Genomic DNA, 23,973 nt, shown 5'->3' with positions numbered 1-23,973 from the left:
CAAGGCCGTTGATTTGCTGGCCTATCCAAGAGTAGTGCGAGAAGAAGCTAAGGAGGATCCGGATTTGGAGAATGCTTTTACAATGTGGTTCAACGGAGCGTATCGAAGGGTAGTATAGAAGGCAGGAGGAGGTGTGGTGATACACGACCCACACGACAGAGCTATACTTTTGAAGGCATATGATATGGAGGATGTCCACATCAATAATGAGGCGGAGTATCTTACTCTGCATTTGGGTCTAAAACAGTATATAGTTTGGAATTTCAAGGTTGGTGGTGAAGGGAGATGCGTTGCTAGTCATCAAGCAGCTGCTAGGCCAATAGCAGGTAAAGTGCGATTCATTGAAGTATTGGTTCTTTTCCATCAAGAAGATACTAAAGTCTTTTGAAGAGGTTTAATTCAAATATGTGAGAGAGAGCAGAACCAAGAGGCGGATCAGTTAGCAAGTAGTAGAGTACAAGTGCATGTTGTAGGTTTATATGTGGCACCAACTACTTATACAGATAGGGAGACTCTTAAGGAAATTGAAAGGTTTTTGAGTACAGGGCAATGTTCAGAGGGGTTGTCCAAGTTGTAGGAGAGAAGAGTGGTGTAAAAGGCCCACAAATTCACACTGGTGGGGGTGAGGATCTCATGAACTATGGACATGAGGGAGTGCTTAGAAGGGTGTTGTACAAAGAAGAGATAGGAATGGTGCTGGAGAAATTCCACGAATAAAGTGGAAATCAGGGCAAAGACCAAGTTGTATTTTGAGTGCTTAGAGCAGGTTTTTGGTGGCCTTCCATTGTGAAGGACGTGCATTACTGGTGCAAGACATGCCACGAGTGTCAAAATATAAGTGAAGGACGACTAGTAGTGGAGTCACAAGGTGCCATCATCGCACAAAGTGCTTTTGAGAAGTGAAATCTGGATACCATAGGTCCTCTCCCAAAGTCTATGAGTGGTAAGAAGTATGTGGTGGTGGCCATGGACTACCTTACAAGATGGATCGAGGCCAAAGCTCTGAAGGAAGTAAATGCTAATGTGGTGGCTGAGTTTGTCTTTCATAACATCTGTTGCTGTTTTGGTGTTCCATGGGCGTTAGTTTCTGATAGGGGTCAGGGGTTTAGAAGCACTCATGAGTGCATTAGTGGAAAAGTTAAAGATTCAGCATCGGTTTTCCTCGTCCTATCACCCCCAATGCAATGGTCTAGTTGAGAGTGCTAATGGGAAAATCATCAAGATGTTAACGAAGTACATGTATATTAAGCAGGAAGCTGAGTGGGAGACAAATCTAGAGAAGTGTTTGTGGGTGTATAGAACTTCCTATAAATTAGCTACAAATTTTACTCAATTCGAGCTAGTCTATGATAAGGAGGCTGTGTTTCAAGTGCATGCACAACTAGGAGTTCTACAGGATCAGATAGCCAGTTTAGAAGCTTTGGATGGACAGAGAGGCAGCGGCGGAAGACTACTGTGTGAAGTAGAGAGAGAAGCAGGTTTCCAAGTTTATTCAGAACCTACCAGACAAGAAGATAGAAGAAGGAGACCTGGTCATGAAGTACGAAAGCTACCTGGATTTCACATTCCAAAAGAATTTCAAGAAGAAGTGGACAGGTCCGTATAAAGTGCAAAAGACCTTTCCGAATATCAGTTGGTAAGAGAAAATGGCAAACTTCTTAGGAACAAGGTGCATGGTGTGCGTCTCAAACTATATTTCAAGAGGGATCTAGTGCTCGAGGTGCATCAAATTTTAGTCAAGGAGGCCCACCTAAAGCATGGAGTGTGGGAGAGAAAGGAGATGAAGCGTTTGTACATAGGTTGTACATACAATTATGGTTTTGCGAGTGCTTTTAATCGTCAGTTTGGTGTGTTAGTTTCAAAGTTTTGTACGTATGCTTTTGGTCGAACATAAATGTTTGACGAGAGGGCTGGGCAATGATGGTGCAGCCAAAGCTGGTCCGAGCTCGGAGATAGTCTATGCCAAGCAAAGGTGGCAGACAGGTGGAGTGCAAAAGGCTAGGGTAGGTTCCAAGGACCTAGGAAGAAAAAGGGTAGCGGAAAATTATGTCTAAAGCAGCTTTTAAAGTCCAAGAAGGCTCAAACAGAGCTCAGATGGGGTAGTAGATGAAGGTGTCCAAAGTGCTCTATCGGTGTCCTAAAATGTAGTGTTCAGTGTGCTCTAGAAGCCGGTCCAGAAAGCTCGTCAAACGGAGCCCCGATGTGCAAGATATTGAAGTTTAAAGGAAAAGTGTGTAGCAGATCCTCGATGGGCAGGGCAGCTAGGGACAAGTGGTCCAGGGAGGTGTCAGTGGATGGATGTGTAGAGCTTGAGTTGTGGAGCATGCCGGTCTTCTCGGATTGTGAATCGGAGCTCTGGTTAGCAAGATAAGGTCATTTGAAATTTTTTCGGGGGCCGGGTATGAGCCCACTTGATCCTATTGAAGAATGGGCCATCTGGCATCTTTTTGGCCTCGTCAAGGTTCTTGGTAATAAGGTGCATCATGTGGAGCCAACACAAATTGACGTTGCGTCAATCGGGTTTACGATCAGCAAGTTGAAATTGAAGAAAAGTGTTGGGAGGGATAGAGCAGGTAATCTTCTTGGTTTTTTCACGGCCTCGGATAGCGAGCTCGAAGGAGACCAAAGACAGTGAAGCTTACCCATGTTGGAGTCGGAAAAATGGGATCTCCTCTGACGGGCTTTGCGGCTTGGAAATCGGACCCTGGACCGGGTTTTTACAGTCTCTAAAGTGATGGAAAGTTTCCCTCTTCAAGGTTTTTTTCTTTTTAAAAAAAGAGGTTCATGGAATTTCAAAGGCCTTAAAAGGCTTGGAGGACCTAGAAGCCACCACGTGGCAGGCAGGGATTAACCCACAGGCATTCAAAGGTGGTGGAACTTTGGGGTAGAAGAGCTGGGGAAAGAGCCCATTTGGGTTGTGTAAAGGGAGGCGAGCTCCCCTTGGAGCTCCATGAGCTATGGCGTATGGTAGTTGTAGCTCTGTGTGTGGTGCGAGGTGGCCCATGGGCGCGCCCATGGCAGTTTTGGCCTCCTGGTGGCGCGGTGATAGGCGGCCTGTAGGAGCTGGCGCCCACGTGAGGAGGGTGGGCCGACGGCCATAGACGATGATGTGGTGGTCCCAAGGGGGCCGTTCTCGTAGGCTTAAGGCCCCAAAACTTGTGAAGGGAACCCCCCCACCCAATAGCAACCTCACTATTGATTGGCAAGGGGAGAGTCCCACAGTAGTGGCAGCGAGGAGAAGAAAAGGGAGGGTCCGTGTGGTAGATGGCACGGAGAGAGAGGGAAAGAGCCCGAGGGTAGGCGGGTGTGCAAAACAAAGGCAAATTGGCCACTCCAAGACTTGCAAGGTCCAATCAAGAAAAGGCCAAGGCAAGAGCAAAGGTAAGGCCAAGCCAAATGAGAGATGAAAATAGAGAGAGAGGAGGCTGGTAAAAGGTAGGTCAAAAGAGGTGGAAAAAAGATGGCCAAGGGTCAAAGCTAGGACAAAACAATAGTGCAAAATGGTAGCCCCAAAGGGGTAAAAATGAAGGGAAAAAAAAAAAAGAGAAGCCAAGGGGCAATAGCGACCTCACTAATCCCCAAGTGCAAAAGAGAGAGGAAGAGAGCAGATAGAGTTAAGTTGTTTCCCTCTTCCAAAAATGCCAAATCAAGATGCTAGATGGACCAATTAAGGTGGAAATTCCAAAATTAAACGCCCCCCTATAAAGATCAAATTTTAGTCAAATGAGGGGCTTTTTTTGGTGTTGTTTGAAGCCTGCAAAGCGGAGTCCTCTGATAGATCAACCCCTTTGTAGCTTTTTCTTGAAAATGGCCATAGTGATGGAAGATCAAGCTAGTGTACATGCCTTTTGAAGTGCAATAAAGCCACCTTTGCCCCCTCATGCTGTTATTTCCCCTTCCCCCCTTCTCTTTCTCCTGCTTTCATGTTCCCCTCGGTGCCGGCAATGCGGATGTGTGTACCCCCCCGGACCAAGGTGTTTTGTGTGAGAGAGCAAGATTGAGTGGCTGTGTTTGTGTGTAAGGGTGGAGACAGACCGTGGCAGAAAGTGTGCATTGTGTGGTGGGATTGTGGAGTGTGTAAGCAGTGGAAATTGAGCAGGCTTGGGTCTGCTAGTGTAAATTGTATTTTTGAAGGTGTTTTCCGAGAGGATAGGGGTGTTGTGGATACCCTGAGCTATAGAGAGGACCTTGTGTTTGTGCCGGGTGTGTTCCGCCATTCCCCCTCTCCAACGATGAAGGAAAGGCGAAGTGGCAGTGATAGTTCAAAGTCGGAGAGTGCAGACTCAGAATCCTCAGATTCACGTAGCAGTGGTTCGGTGAAAGGGTCGGAGGAGGCACCTCGGAAAAGATCCCGGCATGAAGGGAAAGGTGTTCCATTCGGATTAGTGAAATCTTCTACGATGGTAAAAAGTTTGAAGGAGCTGTGGTGTACTTAGTGCCAGAATCCACAACATGCCGCTCAATAGTGTGCAATGAATCAGAAATGGTGTGTGATTTGCACAACCAACACCCATAGTACAGTGGAATGCTATTATAATGGTCGTGACTGTAGGAGTCGGGATTCTTCTACATGGCAGTCACAATAGGCAGGACAAGGAAACAAGCTTGCGGTGGCGTTAGCCCACGCTCATGCATCAGAAGCGCCATTTTAAGGACCATCCGGTGGACGAGGTCAAGAAGGGGAGTCGTGATCATGGAAGAGGTGGTCCAGATCTTAATCGACCAAAGACTTTCCTTTTCTGTTGTGGAGATGGGCATTGGCGGTGGGAGTATTCAGAAGCTGTGGAATATGATCAAAAGCACCAAGCAGTTGAGTGTCGCTATGGTTTAGAATGTCGGTTTGGATGAATCTAACCTGGTGGTTTCGTTGATTACCCGTTCTGGCAAAAAAGTGGTACCAGGAGTCGATGTTAAGCTGCCGAATTGGGCAAGTTAAGAGGATGTACGTAAAAAGACTATAATTGGATGCCACATTCAGTACCACCATTTGCAATCATTAGGACCATCAGTGACCTCTTCGGAGAAGAAAAAGGGAAAAGTGATAAACAAGGTAAATACCATGAAAGAAGATAATTGGGATTTTGTTTGGAAGGAGGCTCTAGAATCACCATGACAAGTACGATTGGGATCGTTATTGAAATTCGTTTAGAATTTTCACAAATCTTTGACGAGTTGGAAGTTCAAAGAAATGAACGAGATGGAAGTTGTTTTTGCGGCAGCTGAAGGTGAGCAGGATGATTCAGTCCGAATACGAATACATGCATTCCAGAGATATCAGTGAGAAATCATAACACGTATATCGACAAAGTTCTATTAGATGGAGGTGCGGGAGTGAATATTAATATACTCAAGTGAGCCTTTGGTCTCAGTGATTGGGAGCCTGGTCCCTTTATTGTTCGCATGGCGGATCAGAGAAGAGTACAACCAGTAGGATTTCTTTGAGGCATTGTGTTGGATGTGACTGGTTTGTCTTTTGTTGTTTCATTAGTGGTGTTAAACATTGAGGATCATAGTTAGGATTATGATATTATTTTGGTAAGACCATGGTTACGCCAAGACAGGGTAAAGCATATTTGATAGGCAAATATACTGACGATTAAAAAGGGTTGCAAGAAAGTTTGGGTGATGTTGGTAACATGCAGATAACCAGTTAAGGTAGCATGGCCTGTGATAGCGGAGATAGTGAATATGGTGGAAGGATTAGAAAATAATGAAGAGGAGTAATTCATAAAGGCTAATCGGGATTTACTTTCTCTTTATCTTGTAGATATTTCTATGATTTCGGAGGGGAAGTCTTTAGGGGATCAGGAAATGGCAGTGCCAGGGGGGCGATAAAAAGTCTTGCCTATTCTCAAACCATTGGAGGAGATTATTAGGCAAGAACGTGAGTTTGAAACAAAAATGAGTAAAGTAACAAGGGTGAAGGAGGATGAACTGGAGACATTCTTTCTAGGAGCACAGGAGGAGTCTCAGCCAATTCATATCAGTAAACAGCTTGAGACAAATTTTCGAGGAGACTTGATTAATTTCTTGACAAAATTTAAGGATGTTTTCGCATGGGAGTATGCGGATATGAAAGGATTGGATCCAAAGTTTTATCAGCATAAGATTCATCTAAAATGAGATGCAGTGTGTCGATGAAGCAACATTCATATAGGATGAATCCGAATGTGGCCAAGCAAGTCAAGGTGGAAATTGATCGCTTGTTGCAGGTGGGTTTTATTATCCCTATTGATAATCCAGAATGGATTTTTCCTATTGTGGTGGTACGAAAGAAAAACAAATTGTGGTTGAATGTAGCTACTGTTCCAGACCCTTTTTTTCTTCCATTTCTGGATTCTATTTTAGATGATGTGGAAGGGCATGAGATGTATTCTTTTTTGGATGGGTTTAGTGGATATAATTAAATTTGGATGGCTGAATGTGAGCACGCTAAAACAGCTTTTATTACAGCATGGGGCGTTTTTGTATGCACAGTAATGTGGTTCGGATTATGAAATGTGCCCTCAAATTTTCAAAGGAATATGTTTGAAATTTTTGGTCCTTGCTTGATAAATTTTATGCGAATCTTTTCGGATGATCTAAGTGTCTTTGGAGTGCAATTAGAGCATTTGAAGCAATTGCTGTTATGTTTTTTGAAATGTAGAGATGTGAAACTTAGTTTAAATCCTATAAAATGTGCATTCGCAGTGCGAAGTGGGAGGTTATGGTCCATATAGTTTTTGAGGACGATATTTTAGTGGGTCCGGATAAAATAACAGCAATTATGGAAGCACCTCCGCCGGCAAATCCAAAGCAGTGTGCAGTATTTCTGGGACAAGCTCGTTGGCATGGGAGGCATTTGCAGTTTGTAGCACATTTGGCAATCCCTATTAATCAGGTAGCACATGTCAAAGTTTTTAAATGGACTTAGGAATATGATCTGGCCTTCCGGAGATTAAAAACTCAGTTGTCCAAAGCTCCTATCATGATCCCTCCGAATTGGGTCAGGATTTTCATGTTTTTGTGGATGCTTCTAGGCAGGGCTATTGGCAGTGTGTTGATGCAAGAACAAACTCAAGGGTGGTTTCAACCTGTCTATTATTCTAGCAGAGGATTATCATATGTGAAAAAAATTTATTCAATAACAAAAAGAGAATGCTTAGAAATGATTTACTCGATGAAGAAGTTTCGTCATTATCTGTTGGGACGATGGTTTTTCTTTCATGTGGATCATTCGGCTCTCTTATACTGGTGTGCCAACAAAATTTGAAAGGAAGACTAGCCAGATGGTTTCTTTTTTTACAAGAATTTTATTTTGAGGTCATACATTATCCCGGAGTGCAGCATGCAGTTGTTGATTACCTGTCTCAGCTTGAATTTGGCGAGCCGTCGGTGGGGATTGCGGATGAATTTTTGGATGTGTCTCTATTTTTGAAAGGAGTATTTGTGGATGATCTTCCATATACACAATCATCCCGTGGGATTCCCAACATTCCCTGCACCTGGTATGAGGAGATGTTCCATTTTCTCGACAGCGAAGAAATACCTTCATTTTTTTCCAGACATCAACGACGCCGGATGGCTTTTCTTAGCCGAAATTTTGAGATTGTCATGGGGAAGTTGTATTATCTCATAATAGAGGATGTCTTGCTAAGATGTGTCCTACCACAAGAACAAGGATTTGTTCTGGAGGAGGTTCATGCAGGCATTGCAGGGGGTCACTTTGCAGCTTTGATCACAACACGAAAAGTGCTACAATCTGGATTATGGTGTCCAACATTGTTTCAATATGCGAGGGATTTTGTACAAGATTATAACGTTTGTCAACAGTTGGGGCAACCTACTAAGATGTCCATAATGCCTTTACAACCAGTATTACCCTTGGAGCCTTTTCAAAAATGGAAATTGGATTTTATTGGGCCTTTTAAACCAGTGTAGCTAGCACTAGTAATAGGTATATTTTGATGGCCAAAGATTATGCGACTAAATGGGTGGAAGCATGGTCTTTGAAAGATAATATAGTGATTTCTGTTGTTGAGTGCTTATATAAGGATATTTTTTCTTGATATGACTGTCCTATTGAATTGGTTAGTGATCGGGGTAGCCATTTCTTGAATAAGATAATGGAGAGAATGTTGCAATTCTATTTTGTGTTACACAAGAAATCTTCTCCATATTATCCTTAGGCTAATGGGCACGTAGAATCAACTAATAAGAAATTGGTTCGCATCTTGACAAAGCTAGTTAATTTGCATAGAACGGATTGGGATGTCAAACTTCTTTCCGCATTATGGGCCTATCGTACATCATATAAAGTGGCAACATGACTAACTCCTTTCAAATTGGCATTTGGGATGGAGGCAATTAACCCAATGGAGGATGTGGTGTGGAGCTTGCAGATAGGCTTCTTACGAAAGATTCCATTATTTATCATTTAGATGTTTTGAAAGAATTAGATGAAGAGCAATTGCACAATTTTGGGGTGTTTAAGGATCTGCAATCTCAATGGAAGGAATGGTCGGATCGACCTAAAGCAGGACAATTCTTGCGGGGCCAGTTGGTTCTTGTATTTAACTCCCGCTTTGGGAAGATGCTCGGGAAGCTAAAATTACAGTGGTCTGGGCCGTTCCGAGGATTTTTAAGTCATCTGGGCCTACTTCCTTTTATGGTTGATTTACGGGGGGAGGTGATTTCTGTTCCGGTGAATGGGTTCCAACTTCGCCATCACTTTTCACCTACCTCTATTAAGTGCCCCTTTGCTATGGTACAAGAGCCGGAAGCCACCTTAATCATGATTGGGGATTCTTTAACATGCAATCTCAAAAAGCGGAAAAAGGACTATGATGGTTCCAACACCGTGGCACACCCTATTTTGAGAACTCTTTGTGAGTGATTTTGTGCATGCAACAGATACCTTATACTTTGGTCGCGCTATTTGTAGAGCTTTTGCACTATTTCATTTCTGCGTTTCAGTCTTCTCCTATATGCTTTCGCCACCATGACGGCTTCTTTGCTTCAGTGCATTCCTTTTACTCCCATGCAGCAACTGGGTCTCAGAAGGGTGGACGCATGGTTGAAGGAGTTGCGGTTGCATGTCTTTGTCAACCTTGATTGGCAAGGTATCCATGTTCACCCACAGGCTATGGCTTTGATCTAACAATTCACTCTTGGTGATATGGTGCAAGTGAACAATGAGTAGATTCAGTTGACAGCTGAAATAATTTCAAGGTGATGTTGCTATCCCAATGATGGTGTTGTTCGCGCTTCACACGTTATTCCTACTGCAAAGGCTGAGCTTGAGTTCGGCTTGAAGGTGAAGGGCGAACACAAATTGTGAGGGCTCTCTGATGGAGTGATAAGAGATGTGTATGGTTGGTTCTTGGAAGCAATTTGGTTGCATGCCAAAACGTATATATTTTTGCTAAATCACGTAATCTGTTGCATTCAGCCAACTTTGGGCCAGTGGCCTGGGTAGTGATAGTCAGGAAAAGGTTGCTGGCGGAATGTCCACGAGTGATGGGGTAGATGGGGTGCAGTGTCCCGAAGAATACAAAGTAAGGGAAACTTCTCACATTGGTGTTTTCCTTACATGAATTTTTTCCTCTTGCCCTTCTCCCTTTGTTCCACTTTGAGGATGAGAGATTTATTTCCCACAACACCACACAGTCGGCACGGGCTCCGAGTTCTGTGCCTGTTTGGAAGTTGTCTTATACCCTTTCTCGAGTAACAAGTGTAGCTGGTGCTTCTATTGTAGTGGTAGCCTCTGTTTCATGGGAGATGGCCACTGTGGGGACATTGAGCCAAAAGCGAGGATGAGAGGAAGTCCTGCTTTCCACACCACCTCTTGCTCCGACGTCGTCACTGGTCAGAGGCCAATATGCAGAGGATTTTGTAGTTGTGCGCTGGCGTCAAAGAGTGCAGGAGCGGGCTACAACTTAAAATCTTGAGGGAACTGGCTCTACGGGTGCGCACACTTCCTCGCAGATAGAAAACCCAGATCCTAATTGGGTATTTGCAAATGTGGTGGGAACGAATCCAGTCCTTCAACCTTGGAAATCTCATAATGCAAATCCCTCGGATCAACTCCAAGCATGTAGAACCTTTTTGCAATGCATGGTGGATTCCTTTTGGTCAGTTTGGCCAGCAATGGCAACTGAGGCATGAGTCACCGAGCTCGAATCGCAGGTGGCTGCCTTGCAGGCTCGCAATGCAAAGCTAGCGATCCAAAACTCAGCATTGGATAGTACAGTTTAGCAGCACGTTTGTGAAATGCAAACTCTGAGAGAGGCTAATTATGTAATTGTTTCTTCTATTCAAGATGAACTTCTTCACTTGCGAATGCAAAATAGCCTGGCAAATTATGTAGCTTCACATACTGGTGATGTGATGATCAATTTGAATGATCTTGATGCACTAGCAATGGAAATGCAGTAGGACCTGCACACTTTTTTGGAGAGTCAAATGCAGGATTGGAGATCTATGATATCCAATGTGGCAGTAGCTCAACAACTTGTGGTGCGCCAGCCTAAGCCGCCTACTAATGATAGAGGTAAGAGAATTCTATAAGAATGTTTTGATATTTTTGATTGGGTGAAAGCTACAGAAGAATATGTTGAAGCCCAAGCCCATGTCTCTTGTCTGTAGAGCGAGTCATTCGTCGTCTCCGTAAGGAGCGGCACAGAATTTGTTTTTTGGGCGAAAAACTAGCTCATTATTTTTCACTCAGTCTCCCGCCATGTCCACCTTTTTGACCTGCTGTAAACCAATATTTGGCTCGGTATTACCCTATTCATACCCCTCTTGCCCCTTTACCCCAGACCCTAGGGGTTTCCTCGCAACTTCTTAGCCCTTCAAAAGTGACACGGAAGGATGTTGCCATCCAAAATATGCCTTTCTCCAACCAATTAAGGATCGTGAGAATCCTATTTTGTTAGGAAGCCATGGTTTTTTATAGCATAGCAGAAGAGTAGCAGGATGGTAGAAATTTGGTACATTACACAAAGACATATGGCCAGCTCAAATTTATTTGATAGAAATTGATTGACTAAAAGATGGAGTGCTAATTGAGATACATAGAGAGAGAGAGAGAGAGAGAGAGAGAGAGAGAGAGAGAGAGAGAGAGAGAGATCTACCCAACTAGTCTTCACTCAAAAGAATTGAGAAAGGAGGAAAAAGAAATATCAATGTTTTACTCGATGAGTCTTGATCTCAAGATCTTGTGTGTGTGTGTGTGTGTGTGTGTGTGTGTGTGTGTGAGAGAGAGAGAGAGAGAGAGAGAGAGAGAGAGAGAGAGAGAGAGAGAGAGAGACAAGGGATACCTACTCATTTTTATTTCCCCAGATTGATTCCAAGGATAATTGCATTCTCCTCAGAGGTAGGCACAAATACCCATATCCACACATACACCAAACGTACTAGGGAGATTTTGAGCTCATTTTTGGGCCTTGTAAAAGATTGCTGATATGGAACAACTTTCAGAAAGTGCAATCCAATAATTTTTTTACAAATAAGATCCAAATTAGTCGTAGACTGAATATTTAGAATCTACTCTTCAAATTCTCTATGATATATAGCATACATGTAACAAACATTGCCTTCATATAGATATAGAAAAAGGTGATTTTAAATTACCGTAAGGATTAGAAAAGTAGCAGCTTAAAAATAACGGCATAACTTTCATAAAACTCATCCAAACATTTTCAAACCTTAGCTCTTTAGAATCCATTTTTCAAGAGCTTTCAAATGATAGATCCTATCATAAGGTTCTGATAAATATTTAGAGGGTTTAGTACGTTGCTCTCATTTGTGCAGCTTTGATTATGTGTCACCCTTAAAAGGCCCAAAAATGAGCTCAAAATGTTCCTAATATGTAGATGTGTGTGTGTGTGTGTGTGTGTGTGTGTGAGCGAGAGAGAGAGAGAGAGAGAGAGAGAGAGAGAGAGACAGAGAGAGAGAGTGAGTTTTCATGTTTCTCTTGGTTGCAACAATGTGTGATCGCATACTAATACTACTAATGACCGGAAGAGATTTCAATAACTTTAATGAAAGTGATTTCAAGTCATGTAAGAATGTCAAATGAAGGGACTCATTGAAAATCACTATGTAAGGATGTGAAATGAAGGGATCCACTCAAAGACCAATAACAATTGACATGAAAATGAAAAGGTCAGTTCAATCATTGTACAAAATAATAAAACTTTAGATGTCCACCTAATTCTCTCATTAGAGGTTTTTGAGAGGCTTGTTTCAAAAAGTATACAAAGTGAAAGACAAAGCTAGTTCAAGTTAAGGTGGATGACAATTACGAGGAGGAGTAGATTTAAATGAGTGTCAACAATTACATGTCATTCTTGTTGTGCTTTTAATATAAAATTGTATTGTCTACACATAATCACAAATTTCTTATATGTTACAAAGGCCTCATTTAAACAACAAGGTGAAAGGTGTACATTGTTAATTTAAAATGAAGAAAAATAGAAATAATAAAATAGAAGTATGGGTCCTAATATTTCATTAAAATAAAAGTATGCATTGTCAAACTAAAACAAAAATAATACCTTAATGATCCCATAAGAAAAGGAAGCAATAAAAACAATTCAATAAAATGGATATATACGAGGTCCTTAAATGAATGATTCTTTCACCAATCAAAATATTAAGAAATATTTCATTGAGTCAACACTTCACATTATGGTAGGTATAACAAAATATTACATTATTGCTTTCATTAAAAAAAGGATACAATAAGTATAATAAAACAATGTAATGAAATGGACATACAAGGTATTTAAATGTGACTCCTTCACAAAACAATATATTAAGGAAAATATATCTACGTTAATACTTCATGGGATCAAACTCTTATGAATGCACTCCTTACTCTGTTGTTGGCTAAGGTCTTTTTGAGCAAGAAAAAAGAAAACATGGTCGGATTCTTTTAAGTTTTTTTTCGTTATTCTTTTGAGAATTGAAAGCTTTTGCTATCATGCATCATTTCCTCATCTATCTATACTAATAGATAAAGGGGGAGGGAGTTCCGATTCCCCCCTGCCACGAGTCAGATCCTCCTTCAACCGGCGGGTGTGGCTTGTAGCGTCCGGGGGTGGCCTGTAGCGGCCATCGTGCGTGCGCTGCATATAGACATATCCTCCACCACGTGAACCAAGAGGTTGATTTGACGAAGAAGAATCGATCAAGGAAATGTATCCTCAATGGCACATGCAGTTTCTACTGCAAGTGTTTGAGCAATAGGGATAGCATCTATTTCAATTTCCTTGGAGCTCACAAATTTGTAAGAAAACACACAAGAATACACCTAGTGCTAATTGAGGTTATTGTGTACATAAAAAATTGTACTCGAGTGAAGTCCTGTGGTGTACCTTACTAGCTCTCCAAGTTTAAAAATGCATCCCTCACTTTCTTGTCCTAGCATACACACATACTCACCGATAGAATGAACTACATTGTAAATTAGAGGAATGGAAAGGGAGAGAAAGTCATACACACACATCATATGTGTCTTAAAAAACAAACAATAGAGATAATAGGGAGAGGGATTTACCTGAAGCATCTTTTGCCAATCATATGACTTCAACCCATACAATTGAACTCTTCCACCTTTCTTTGCTTTTGTAGAAGCTCTCTTTAGCGACTTCATGTATCTTGTTGGTGTGCAAATAGATGCAATGGTACCCTTCACTTGGTCCAATTATTCTTTGGATAGCATCCATGGAACTTTAGCAAGAACACTCTTCCCATTCAGGGCATGGAATGGAGTAGTAGAGGGGGGAAGATGTTTCAAGACCCTCAAATCCTCCCTCTCCCCCAGTGTGTGGGCTACATTCTTGAATATGTGTATAGGATCCAAGAGGTATTCTATTTTTAAGTCCTTCCAATATGGAATCCTTAAACATATGGAATGCCTTAACATACCTTTTGGTGGAGTACTCGGAGCTAGATTATTGTTGTAGTGCTCTTCCCAAATAGTTGCCCAATTTGCCATCGTGAGCTTTAGAGGCCTCTTCCCATTTTTTGGAACCTTGTACTTGCTATGACCTTGGGGTAAGAAATGATGGTTGTTTAATTAGGCTACCTTCCGCAAGGAATTTGGCCTATCTGTCACCATGGATGGCCTGCAAGTAGGACATGCATTGTGGCCCGATTTGGACAACCCTACATACATGTCATATTGCTAGAGATGAGCTTCAAACTAGAGGGAGATAAATAGAAAGAGAATGGAAAGGGAGATACCAAAAATCTCTCCAAGCCCATGATAGTTATGCATAGTCCACCTAGGGATTCCCCTCATAATGGCTTCTTTTTCCCCTTTGGAAGTGAGAGATCTACAACAGGGATGCCTCTCCATAACTCCTCGATGAGGGGATCAAGGTAGACATCAATATTTACCACTTTGTACTTCCCTGGAACAAGCAAGGAAAGAAGTATATTACCCTTCTTGGTTATCCTTCATGGTGGAATATTGTAGTTGACGATCACCACAGGCCAAGTGCTCCATGAAGTAGACTTAGTGCCAAAGGGTTTGAGACCATCACTTGCTAACCCAAGCCTCAAGTGTCGGCAGGGACACACCTCATTACATCATTTGAGTAGTGGTTCACGTGCCACGTGAGAAGCTCCATGATAGACCTGCTTTTAAACATGTGTTGAGTGCAAGGGATTAATGGAAAATGTATCATTTGTTGAGCTTATATGAGAAGCTACCCAATATATGGCTTCTCTATATATAGCACCTAGGTCCCCTCTATATATACATCATCTCATGTGTGTATTTTACACACTTTGGGATTCTATTTATGTGCTCTGTCTTTCTCTCTCCGCATGGTATCAGAGTAGGATGTTTAATTTTGTTTTTCATTTCTCCTAAATGATTTTTTTTTTGCAGAAACAACTCGCTTATGGCATCAGAAGCCATGTGGTCTACAACTTTGCAAAAGAAACTTTTTTCAAAATTCTGCACCGATTTTGAGTTATTGTTCGCGGACTGCATACATGTCAGAAAAGAAGCTTCTACTTTTTGTTTTTGATTTTTATCCTAATTGAAAACGATCTTGCAAAAATGGTTCTATGCAAGGTACCAGAATCAATGTGGTCTACAACTCTTTGCAGAACAAACTTTTTTCAAATTCTGCACCGATTTTGAGTTATCGTTCGCGGATTGCGTACATGTCTGAAAAGCAACTTCCGCTTTATGTTTTGGATTTTTCTTTTAATTAAAAATGATTTTGTAGAAATAGACCGCCAAAGGCACCGCAATTGATATGGTCTAAAACTTTGCAGAACAAACTTTTTTCAAATTCTGCACCAATTTTCAATTATCGCTCGTAGATTGCGTACGTCTGAAAAGAAACTTTTGTTTTTTCTTTTTGATTTCTCTCCTAATTGAAAATGATTTTGCAAAAACTATCCTCCATAGCCACTGGAATCGATGTGGTCTACAACTTTGCTAAAGAAACGTTTTTCAAATTCTGCACAAATTTTGAGTTATCATTCTCGGACTGCGAAGATGTCTGAAAAGCAACTTTCGCTTTTTGTTTTTGATTTTCCTCCTAATTGAAAACGATTTTGTAGAAACATTTTTCTCGAGAGCCACCGGAATGGATGTGGTCTACAACTTTGCAGAAGAAACTTTCTCTAAATTCTGCAGCGATTTTGGATTATCGTTCTCAAATTGCGAACACGTCTGAAAAGAAATTTTTCTTTTTGCTCTTAATTTTTCTCCGAATTGAAAATTTATTGATTATATCTTTCTCTTCATTAATTGTGTTGAAGGTGCCCGGCTCGGATCGGGGCCGGCGCGGGTCACGGCTCGGGATTTGGACGCGTCACGGGGACGGGGGGCGTGGAGTTCTTTTCCTGGAGCTCTGGACGGAACCTAGAGCTCTGATACCAAGTGTGACGCCCCAGAATTTGGGCGCGTTAGGTTGAGGTGCGTGGTGGGCGCGTTTGCTTTCAAAGGGCCCGGCTCGGGCGGAGGGGTGTTTTGTCTTCAAGGGCCTGGCTCGGACGGCACCGGCTCAGGAGGGCCCGGCTCGGACGGAACCGGCTCGGGTCGAGGTGTTGCTTCAAGGGGTCCTGGCGCGGACGGCACCGGCTCAGGAGGGCCCGGCTCGGACGGGACCGGCTCGGGTCGAGTTGCCTTCACGGGGGCCTGGCTCGAACGGGACCGGCTCGGGCGTGGTTGCGTTCCATGGGTCGATGGCCGTGCTGCGTTTTGCGGGTCTTGCGTTCCGGGTCCCTAGCCCCACGTAGCCTCAGGCTCCGCCGCACTCACGGAGGGTCATAGCGTGCCCTGGGGAACCTTGCGTGGAGTCCCCACGATGCACGAGTGCGTGGAGTGAGGCTAGCGTGTTTACGTGGGGGGTCCCCTCCCGTGGCCGTTTTCGGAAGGCTCATACCCCTTATAGTTAGAGTAGTGTCAAAGTAGTGTAAGAGAGAGAGAGAGAGAGAGAGAGAGAGAGAGAGAGAGAGAGGGGGAGGGGAGAGGAGGGGGCGGGGCGAGGCGGGGCGGGGCGGGGGCGGGGGGCGAGAAAAAGAGATAGCAAGAGGGAAAGAGATGACAACAAGGTGAAGGAATGGGCAGAGCTGGTGGCCGCCCATGCCACGGAGGTAGACCTGTATGTAGACATGAATGAAATCTTCTCTACAAGTTCGCCTTCGGGATAGAGCTGACCGTTCCGGCATGTGCATCACCTCATATCACAGCTGGAGAGGTACTCTGCGGTGGTGGGCTTCGTGCCGGCCAGGCTGTTACCGTTGTACAAGCTCTACTGGAGCGACGTGGCAGGCCTGGTGTAGGGCTTGAACAAGGTGGTGGAGGAGATTATAGAGGAAGGGGGGGCGGGGTCACCACTAGCGGAGCTGCAAGAGACAGCAGCGGGCGTGAACGGCGTGCAGCTGCAAGACACGGTGAAGAACTTGCTGTTTGCGGGAGCGACGACGGCCGCTAACTTGCTGGGGTGGGCGGTGCAACTGATTACACGGGAGGCCAAGTGGCGTGAGCGGGCTGCCAAGGCGGACCTGACTTTCTTCAAGAATGTCTGCCTGGAGACCAACCGCATGTACCCGGAGGCCAACGTGATAGCAGGGCGGGCCAAGAGCGACGACTATGTGGACGGCTTTGGTCCCATTCCCAAGGGCAGAGTGCTGGTAGTGCCCATCATTGCCCTCCACTACCACCCCGTCTATTACAAGAACCCTCAGGCCTTCAAGCCGAACCGCTGGGCGGAAGGGCAGAAGGCGCCTCCGCTGATGTCCTATATTCCCTTCACCGCGGAGCCCCGGCAGTGCATCGGACAGAGCCTATTCAATCGGGCAGGACCGCCGCTGCTGATGCGGCTTTACGATGCCTTCTCCTTCCAGGCGCTCCACCGCAACCCCACGCCCAAGTGGCCCAACGCTGTGCTGCCCCCCAAAGCTGGTGGATTCAGGATGCTCATCCTTGATCGGAGTGTAGTCTCGGGTGTCTTCGGTGCGTGTGTAAATAAGACCTAGCCTATGTATGGTGCGCCTGTTTTTAGTGCGTCAGATGTATGTATGTAAGGGGTTGTAACCAATATATATTTTATTTTGTAATCTCTTTCCCGTGGATGTAGTTTACGATAAACATTAATGATACTAGTACGGCCGACGGGCTTCAGCTTCGCTCCCCAGCTTTCTCTCGTGCACTTTCTTCCCTGTCCGGAGGGTGGCACATGAGGTGCTCTAGACTCCCATTTGGTAGCTTGCATAACAATTGTGTTGCAATGAAACCCCCTTTTCCCATTCACATCAAAGCTAAGGTGTTCACTACCTATGAAGAGGAAAGAGGTTGCCATGCCATTGCTCTATAGAAGTTGCGAGAGTGGGGTTGTGGACGGCACTGATTCGTTAGTTGTGTCTTCATTGCGACAATCAGCAAGTCATCTCAAATGTTTTTTAAAAATTGCAATATAATTTAAAAAAAACATTTGAGATGACTTACTCAATGTTAAGATACAAAATTGAAGTTACACCACAAAATCGACAAATAAGGGTCATCTATACTATACTATATATGAAGCACCTTAAATTTTTTTAAAGAGAGACCCTCCATGTGTCATTCAACGCTTCCTTTCAAAGCAAACCTTATGGAATACTTAATTTAAAATGAAAAAGTGAAGGGTAAGTTTTTAACATGTTACAAAATAAAAACACAAAATCTGCTGAGTTAAAAACGCAGACTTGTGAGTTGGCAATGTAAAGTAAAAAAGTACTCTATCTATATTCATAATATTTAGAGTCTTTGCAAATGTGCAAAGGTTATGTAGTTTTACTCCAACTCTAGGCCATGTAGTTTAGTCCAACTCTGAAATGAAATTTGAAAGGTCATCACTCACTACTTTTATTTTTAAAATTCATTTGAAAGGTGGTTTTACTTTGCATTTTGAAGGCCATAAAAAAACTCCCCTTCATGTATCGTTCAATGAAGTTCTTTTGGTAAGCTTCGTGATTGTTTGACACCCCCTCTTTCACGTGGGATCAATTGTCCCATGTTTTTGTGCCATCCGATGGCTGATTAATCTCCAAGTGATCACAATTAAAGTGAACCCCAAATACACTCGATGTGAACATAACTGATCGCCAAGTGATCCTTGTGTAAATCCCAATTGAGATATGACCACCTTGTGCACACATCTATTTCAACGTGATGACTATGGGACCCAACCGTCCCAAAGCGATGTTTTAGTGAACACCATGTGATCCTCACCCCATCATTTTTGCTATATCATTTTAAGTTCTCACCTCCATTTCAAGTGATGCGCAATAGTTTAGTGGGAGAGTAATGGTCTCTGATGTGGTAGGTGGTGGTTCAAGTCGTGGAGGCTCAACTCGGTCGAATTCTTAGAATAAACGGAAGGTCCACGATCTTGGAAGATCCCACCTAACAAGAGGCTGTCAAATAGACCCGAGGCTTTGCATGAACCTTCCATGTCGGGAATGATCTCTGATCTTGGTGCTCAAAACTTAGCAGTTGTACACACATGCTTGTGTTTTGTTTGTATGTGTATGTGTATGTGTGTGTGTATGAGAGAGAGAGAGGGGGGGGGGGGGGGGGGGGAGGGACCCGTTGTCTCTATGTGTGTGTGTGTGTGTGTATCAAAGACAGAATCAACATACCATCATTCGCTCAGGTGTTGAAGAGTTGCACGGAGGCCTTACATATTTACATTACATTAATGAAGTGCAGCAAGCTGCTCAATGATTTAGTGATGTGCTTCTAGGGATTTATTGTGGATATCATGCACGTATTGTGTGTGTGTGTGTGTGTGTGAGAGAGAGAGAGAGAGAGAGAGAGAGAGAGAGACGTTGTTGCTTGCAAGATTTTGTGTGTGAGTGAGATTGCTAAAAAATAGAAAATGGTCCATGCGATTCATCCTGTGTGTGTGTGTGTGTGTGTGTGTGTGTGTGTGTGTGAGAGAGAGAGAGAGAGAGAGAGAATGTATGTGAAAGTGAGAGAGTGAGAAAGAGCGCCATTCGCCAGTCTATGTGAGTGAGTGTGTGTATGTGCCTGAGAGAGAGAGAGAGAGAGAGAGAGAGAGAGAGAGAGAGAGGGAGGAGAATAAGCATTGATGTTACAATAAAAAATCAACAAAGTGACGATCGACGAAAGCCTTAATCGAGCATCAGAAATCGACTATTGACATCGGCATCTACGGAATTGAGAATCGATGGAATCAAGAATCAATGGAATTGGAAAAGTTTGATCCGATGAATGAAAGGCCGGTTATGCAAGCCCAAGGTAGGAGCGGACCTCAATAGATAGCAATGACAGACGATGGGAGGCAACAACTCTCGAGTGTTTTTGAAGGTGTAGAAACTAGATTTCTTTAAGCTTTGCGGAATTCAAAAGTGAATCTCAAATTTCATAGTGGTATTGTAGTAGACTTAGAGCGCTTAAAGGAAAATTACATTTTTTGAGACAAATCTCAAAATTTTGTAAGGGGAGTCACGCTAAATCGAGTTGAGGGAGAGTGCTTTCTGCCAAAAACTTAGAAAACTTAGATAAGAGAAATTCTAGGGGCAAATTTATTATATTTGAAGGCGTTTACGCTCAATTTCCTCACCTTCAAATTTTGAATTTAAACATAAATTTCAAAATATTGAGAAGGGATTACATTAAACCTATGATTTTTTTAGCATTCGGTTATATTACACTTTTTTCGTAAAACTTTTAGAGGCAAATTCACTATATTTGAAGGTTTTTGCACTAAAATTCTCTGCACTCTATAGATTCTCTAGTTTTAACTTTGTAGTTTCTTTAAATTTTGGAGGTATTCTCACCTTCAATTTAAAATTTATGGTTGACTGCTCGACCTCCGTTATGGGCTTGAGTGTAGCCAGGCGACCCTATGCACTCATAAGGACGTTTTCTTTGACTTGCACAGGATTTGCGCGATTGGAAGCATCCATGTCTCTTTTGGAGCATGGGGATGTTCACTTTGTGAAGTAAGTGTTGCAAAATTTTCTTAAAAAAGAAATAGGGATAAATCTCAAAATTTATGGGTGAGATTATACCGAACCTAGGTTTTTTCCTGCAATTGTTATGGGTGTCCTAACCTTCAAATTAAATCTTACGGGTATGTGGCCCACCATCCCATGGACGGAGAGAGAGAGAGAGAGAGAGAGAGAGAGAGAGAGAGAGGGGGGGGGGGGGGGGGGGGGGGGTCCTTTTCTTGGCACCCAACCCACTCTCTTTGTTTATTTACCTTGGTCCCCTTGCCCCGGTCCAAGCCCTTTCCTTTTGTCACGTGGCACGGGCCTCTAAGGTGCAACAATTATAGTTGAGAAAATTTGTAGGTGGGATTACACTAAACCTAGGTTTTCTTGAGCACTTTGATACACAATAGTTTTTCTCTATTATTGAATAGTCCATTACCTACACTCGGATACACAATATTTTTTCTCTATTATTCAATAGTCCATTATAATGGAGCTTGAAAAATTAGAGGAGGAGAGGGCCTCCAAGCATTGCCTTCTAGTGGAATTGCATGGCATGTTGTATCAATGTCAAAATTGTGTTCAGTCCCTACTGGGTCATCCTCCTTTCCGTAGACACATTAAAGAGCCTTCAAAAATTGCATGAAGTGGTTCACGATCTACACAACTCCATTCTTTCCCAATAACCTGCAATAATCATGATCGTGTGTGTGTGTGTGTGTGTGTGTGTGTGTGTGTGAGAGAGAGAGAGAGAGAGAGAGAGAGAGAGAGAGAGAGAGAGAGAGACGATAGACTGCACAAATCCAACCTTTTTCAACAATAGACAGATTGTATAGCCAAATTGTGTGCTTGATAGCTTGTGTGTGTATGTACACACGTTCACACTCACTATGTGTGTGTGTATGTCACTGTCGCTATATTTCACACACACACACACACACACACACACACACACACACACACATAGAGCTCTCCCACTAGACAGAAAAAGAGAAAGAGTGAGGTGGGTCACTAGGGATAGGGACAAGACCTAGACCAAGGTAGTTGATGGTGATCACACATATGTACGATAGGCCAAGCGGTGGTACCGTGATGTTCATCATCAGGAACTCGATTGTGAAGTGGTGGCGAATAGGGGACAAGCATTGCTTGCTGCCATGGGAGCACTTGATAGTAGCAGATAGGTGCTCAAGGTAACAAGTGTTCATGGGTTTTCTTCTTAGAGTGATTCCTAGGACTACAGTTCCATTCTCCTCGCACATGAGAGAGAGAGAGAGAGAGAGAGAGAGAGAGAGAGAGAGAGAGATCCAATTATCATGCTTTTCTTCGCCACGATAGTGCGCAAGTCACATACTAGTACATACTAAACATAATATATCTCCACTTTTTTTCATTTATGCTCAACCAAGAGACTATTACCGTTTAGAACTACATCCCTTGCAAAATATTCTTCAATCTATAACTATTTATATTATAGCACAAATGTTCACCAGACAACTTTTTCAATTCATATGTGCCATTCGAAAGAACACACTTCTTTGTAGGGCTCCAACCATTTGTCCCTGAACTTTTTTTAAAAAGTGAAATCCAAGCGAGAATCGTACTTTGTTACAAGGTCTCCCTCTTTGATCTCTTTCTCTAGCAGCCTCTTATTCATTTTGTCCATCCTTATCTCTGCATGTTGAAGAAAATAATCATTTGGTTTCTTTTTATTCATCTCTAATAACTCTAGAGTAAAAATTCTTTCTTGCAGCTTGTCATTATGCTCAACTTGCATTCTACACAACAACTTCAATGCATCCAACAAACATTACACTTGTATAGGCATGAGAGCAAGATCATACGATGTAAATTGTGTAGACACTGTATACGTGGTTCTATTAGCTCACAAACACTTTCCCACGTCCAAGTGACACTCTTTGGGATTCTCTGTAGCATATTTTGACAACATCTTTACAATTTGACCATTACAAATTTCAACCAATCCATTGCATTGCTTGTATTCCTATGTTGAATTTCCAACTTCTCCATGATGGAACCAAAAAGTTTCCTCCTAAACTTTGGTCCACAATAAAAAATGATATCCATAGGAGCTCCAAACCTACAACACACCTGTTCATGGAAAAAAGAGACCACTCTTCTTACTATTACATCTTTTAGAGCTCTTTCTTTCACCCACTTTGTAAAACAGTCCACAACCACACGGATATACTTGTTGCCAGTATTGGTCCTTGGGATTGGACGTACATCATCCACTCCCCATTTTGCAAATGCATCAAAAGATAGTATTTCTTTTTTATACTCTGTCAAAAGCTTCCGATTTGCAAACACTTAGCATTCATGGCATGACTTACACAAAAAATAAACACCTCTCATCATGGAGGGCCAATAGTAACTCGCTCTCAAAATACTAAATACAACTTGGTCCCTCTCTTGATGACTTGTTTCTTCATCGTAATGTTACAAGATTAAGCATATTTTTTCCTTGTATGGCACTTTTATTAAAATTTAAAATGCTATATCTACCATAAAACATGAGTCCTAACCTACCAATGTGTAGTTTTGTGCTTTTGCAACTATTCTCTTACATCACATCTTGACACGTCCTCTTGATATTTTCCTCTACCAAAAAATTCTTCTATATCTTGTAGTGATTCCCTCCCTGCATACAAGGCGTCTTTGACCTTTAGAGGAGCTATCAAAGCATCCAACTTGTCCCTAGCCAAATCATTAGTTTCTTTATTCTGTTTATGTGGGACATGCTTAGAATGTATTTTCTCGAACTCATGCAAAAGCTTCTTGACGCCATAAAACCATTTCTTTAAGTTGTCCTTTTTAATTATCCATAAACCAAGCATATGATTCATGACTAGTAATACATCCCCTTTCACAATGACTTTCTTCAAACCAAACTCAACACACTCCTTCAATCCAAGAAAAAGAGTGAGGTACGCAACCTCATCATCGTTTTCAGCTTCATCAAGTAAGTAAGCCCTAGAAAAGATTACATCGCCTTTTGAGTTCTTAATGATCTCTCCACTTCTTGCCATTTGAAGAGACTTCTTGGATGCACTATCAAACATCATTGTATATAATGCATCCGTAATATCTAACTCCTCTTCATAATTATCATCCTTATCAACTCTTGGGTAAGATGGAAGCTCTTATCCCTTATGTATCACTATGTTTGGCAAAAGGTTTGATGTTTTGAGCACATAGAACTTTTGTGGCAGTAGATATGTCATGAACCCGCGACAAGCAAGAACCAATGCAAATACCCATTGTTCCTTTTTTATGTAAGAAAACTCACTTACATTCTTCATGTTGCTCTTAAAATAAACTTCTCTGAAGTTTCTACCCTGCTTTTGTAAGAGGACCAGCCCAAAATCTACTTATCCCACACTAATAGATACATAGAAAATTGATTGCAAGTCAGGAGGACTCACGGGGTAAGCACACAATACCTCCTTGATACCAGGAAAAGACTGTTGCATGTCTAGATTCCATTCAAACTTT

General features: G+C 42.5%; 2 protein-coding genes and 1 pseudogene across 2 annotated transcripts; 2 read left to right on the top strand and 1 right to left on the bottom strand.

Moving 5' to 3' along the window:
• The first annotated feature begins 6,158 nt into the window (after positions 1–6,158).
• On the top strand, positions 6,159–7,920 carry LOC147439030 (uncharacterized). Its single transcript, XM_086483956.1, has 3 exons — positions 6,159–6,370; positions 6,691–6,880; positions 7,093–7,920. The coding sequence occupies exons 1-3, from the start codon at positions 6,159–6,161 to the stop codon at positions 7,918–7,920; spliced, it is 1,230 nt and encodes a 409-aa protein (XP_086340082.1).
• A 1,060-nt stretch (positions 7,921–8,980) lies between these two features.
• LOC147439029 (protein LUTEIN DEFICIENT 5, chloroplastic-like) lies at positions 8,981–17,620 on the top strand (annotated as a pseudogene).
• Positions 17,621–23,033: 5,413 nt separating this feature from the next.
• On the bottom strand, positions 23,034–23,543 carry LOC147439028 (uncharacterized). Its single transcript, XM_086483955.1, has one exon. It carries the CDS (start codon positions 23,541–23,543, stop codon positions 23,034–23,036), a length of 510 nt encoding a protein of 169 aa, XP_086340081.1.
• Between the last annotated feature and the right edge of the window lie 430 nt (positions 23,544–23,973).

The sequence above is a fragment of the Adiantum capillus-veneris genome, chromosome 16 (genome assembly GCF_014529385.1).
Source record: "Adiantum capillus-veneris isolate H3 chromosome 16, ASM1452938v2, whole genome shotgun sequence".
Lineage (NCBI taxonomy): Eukaryota > Viridiplantae > Streptophyta > Polypodiopsida > Polypodiales > Pteridaceae > Adiantum > Adiantum capillus-veneris.
Note: the sequence above shows the minus strand (reverse complement) of the source record. Positions and strands in the feature narration are given on the sequence as shown.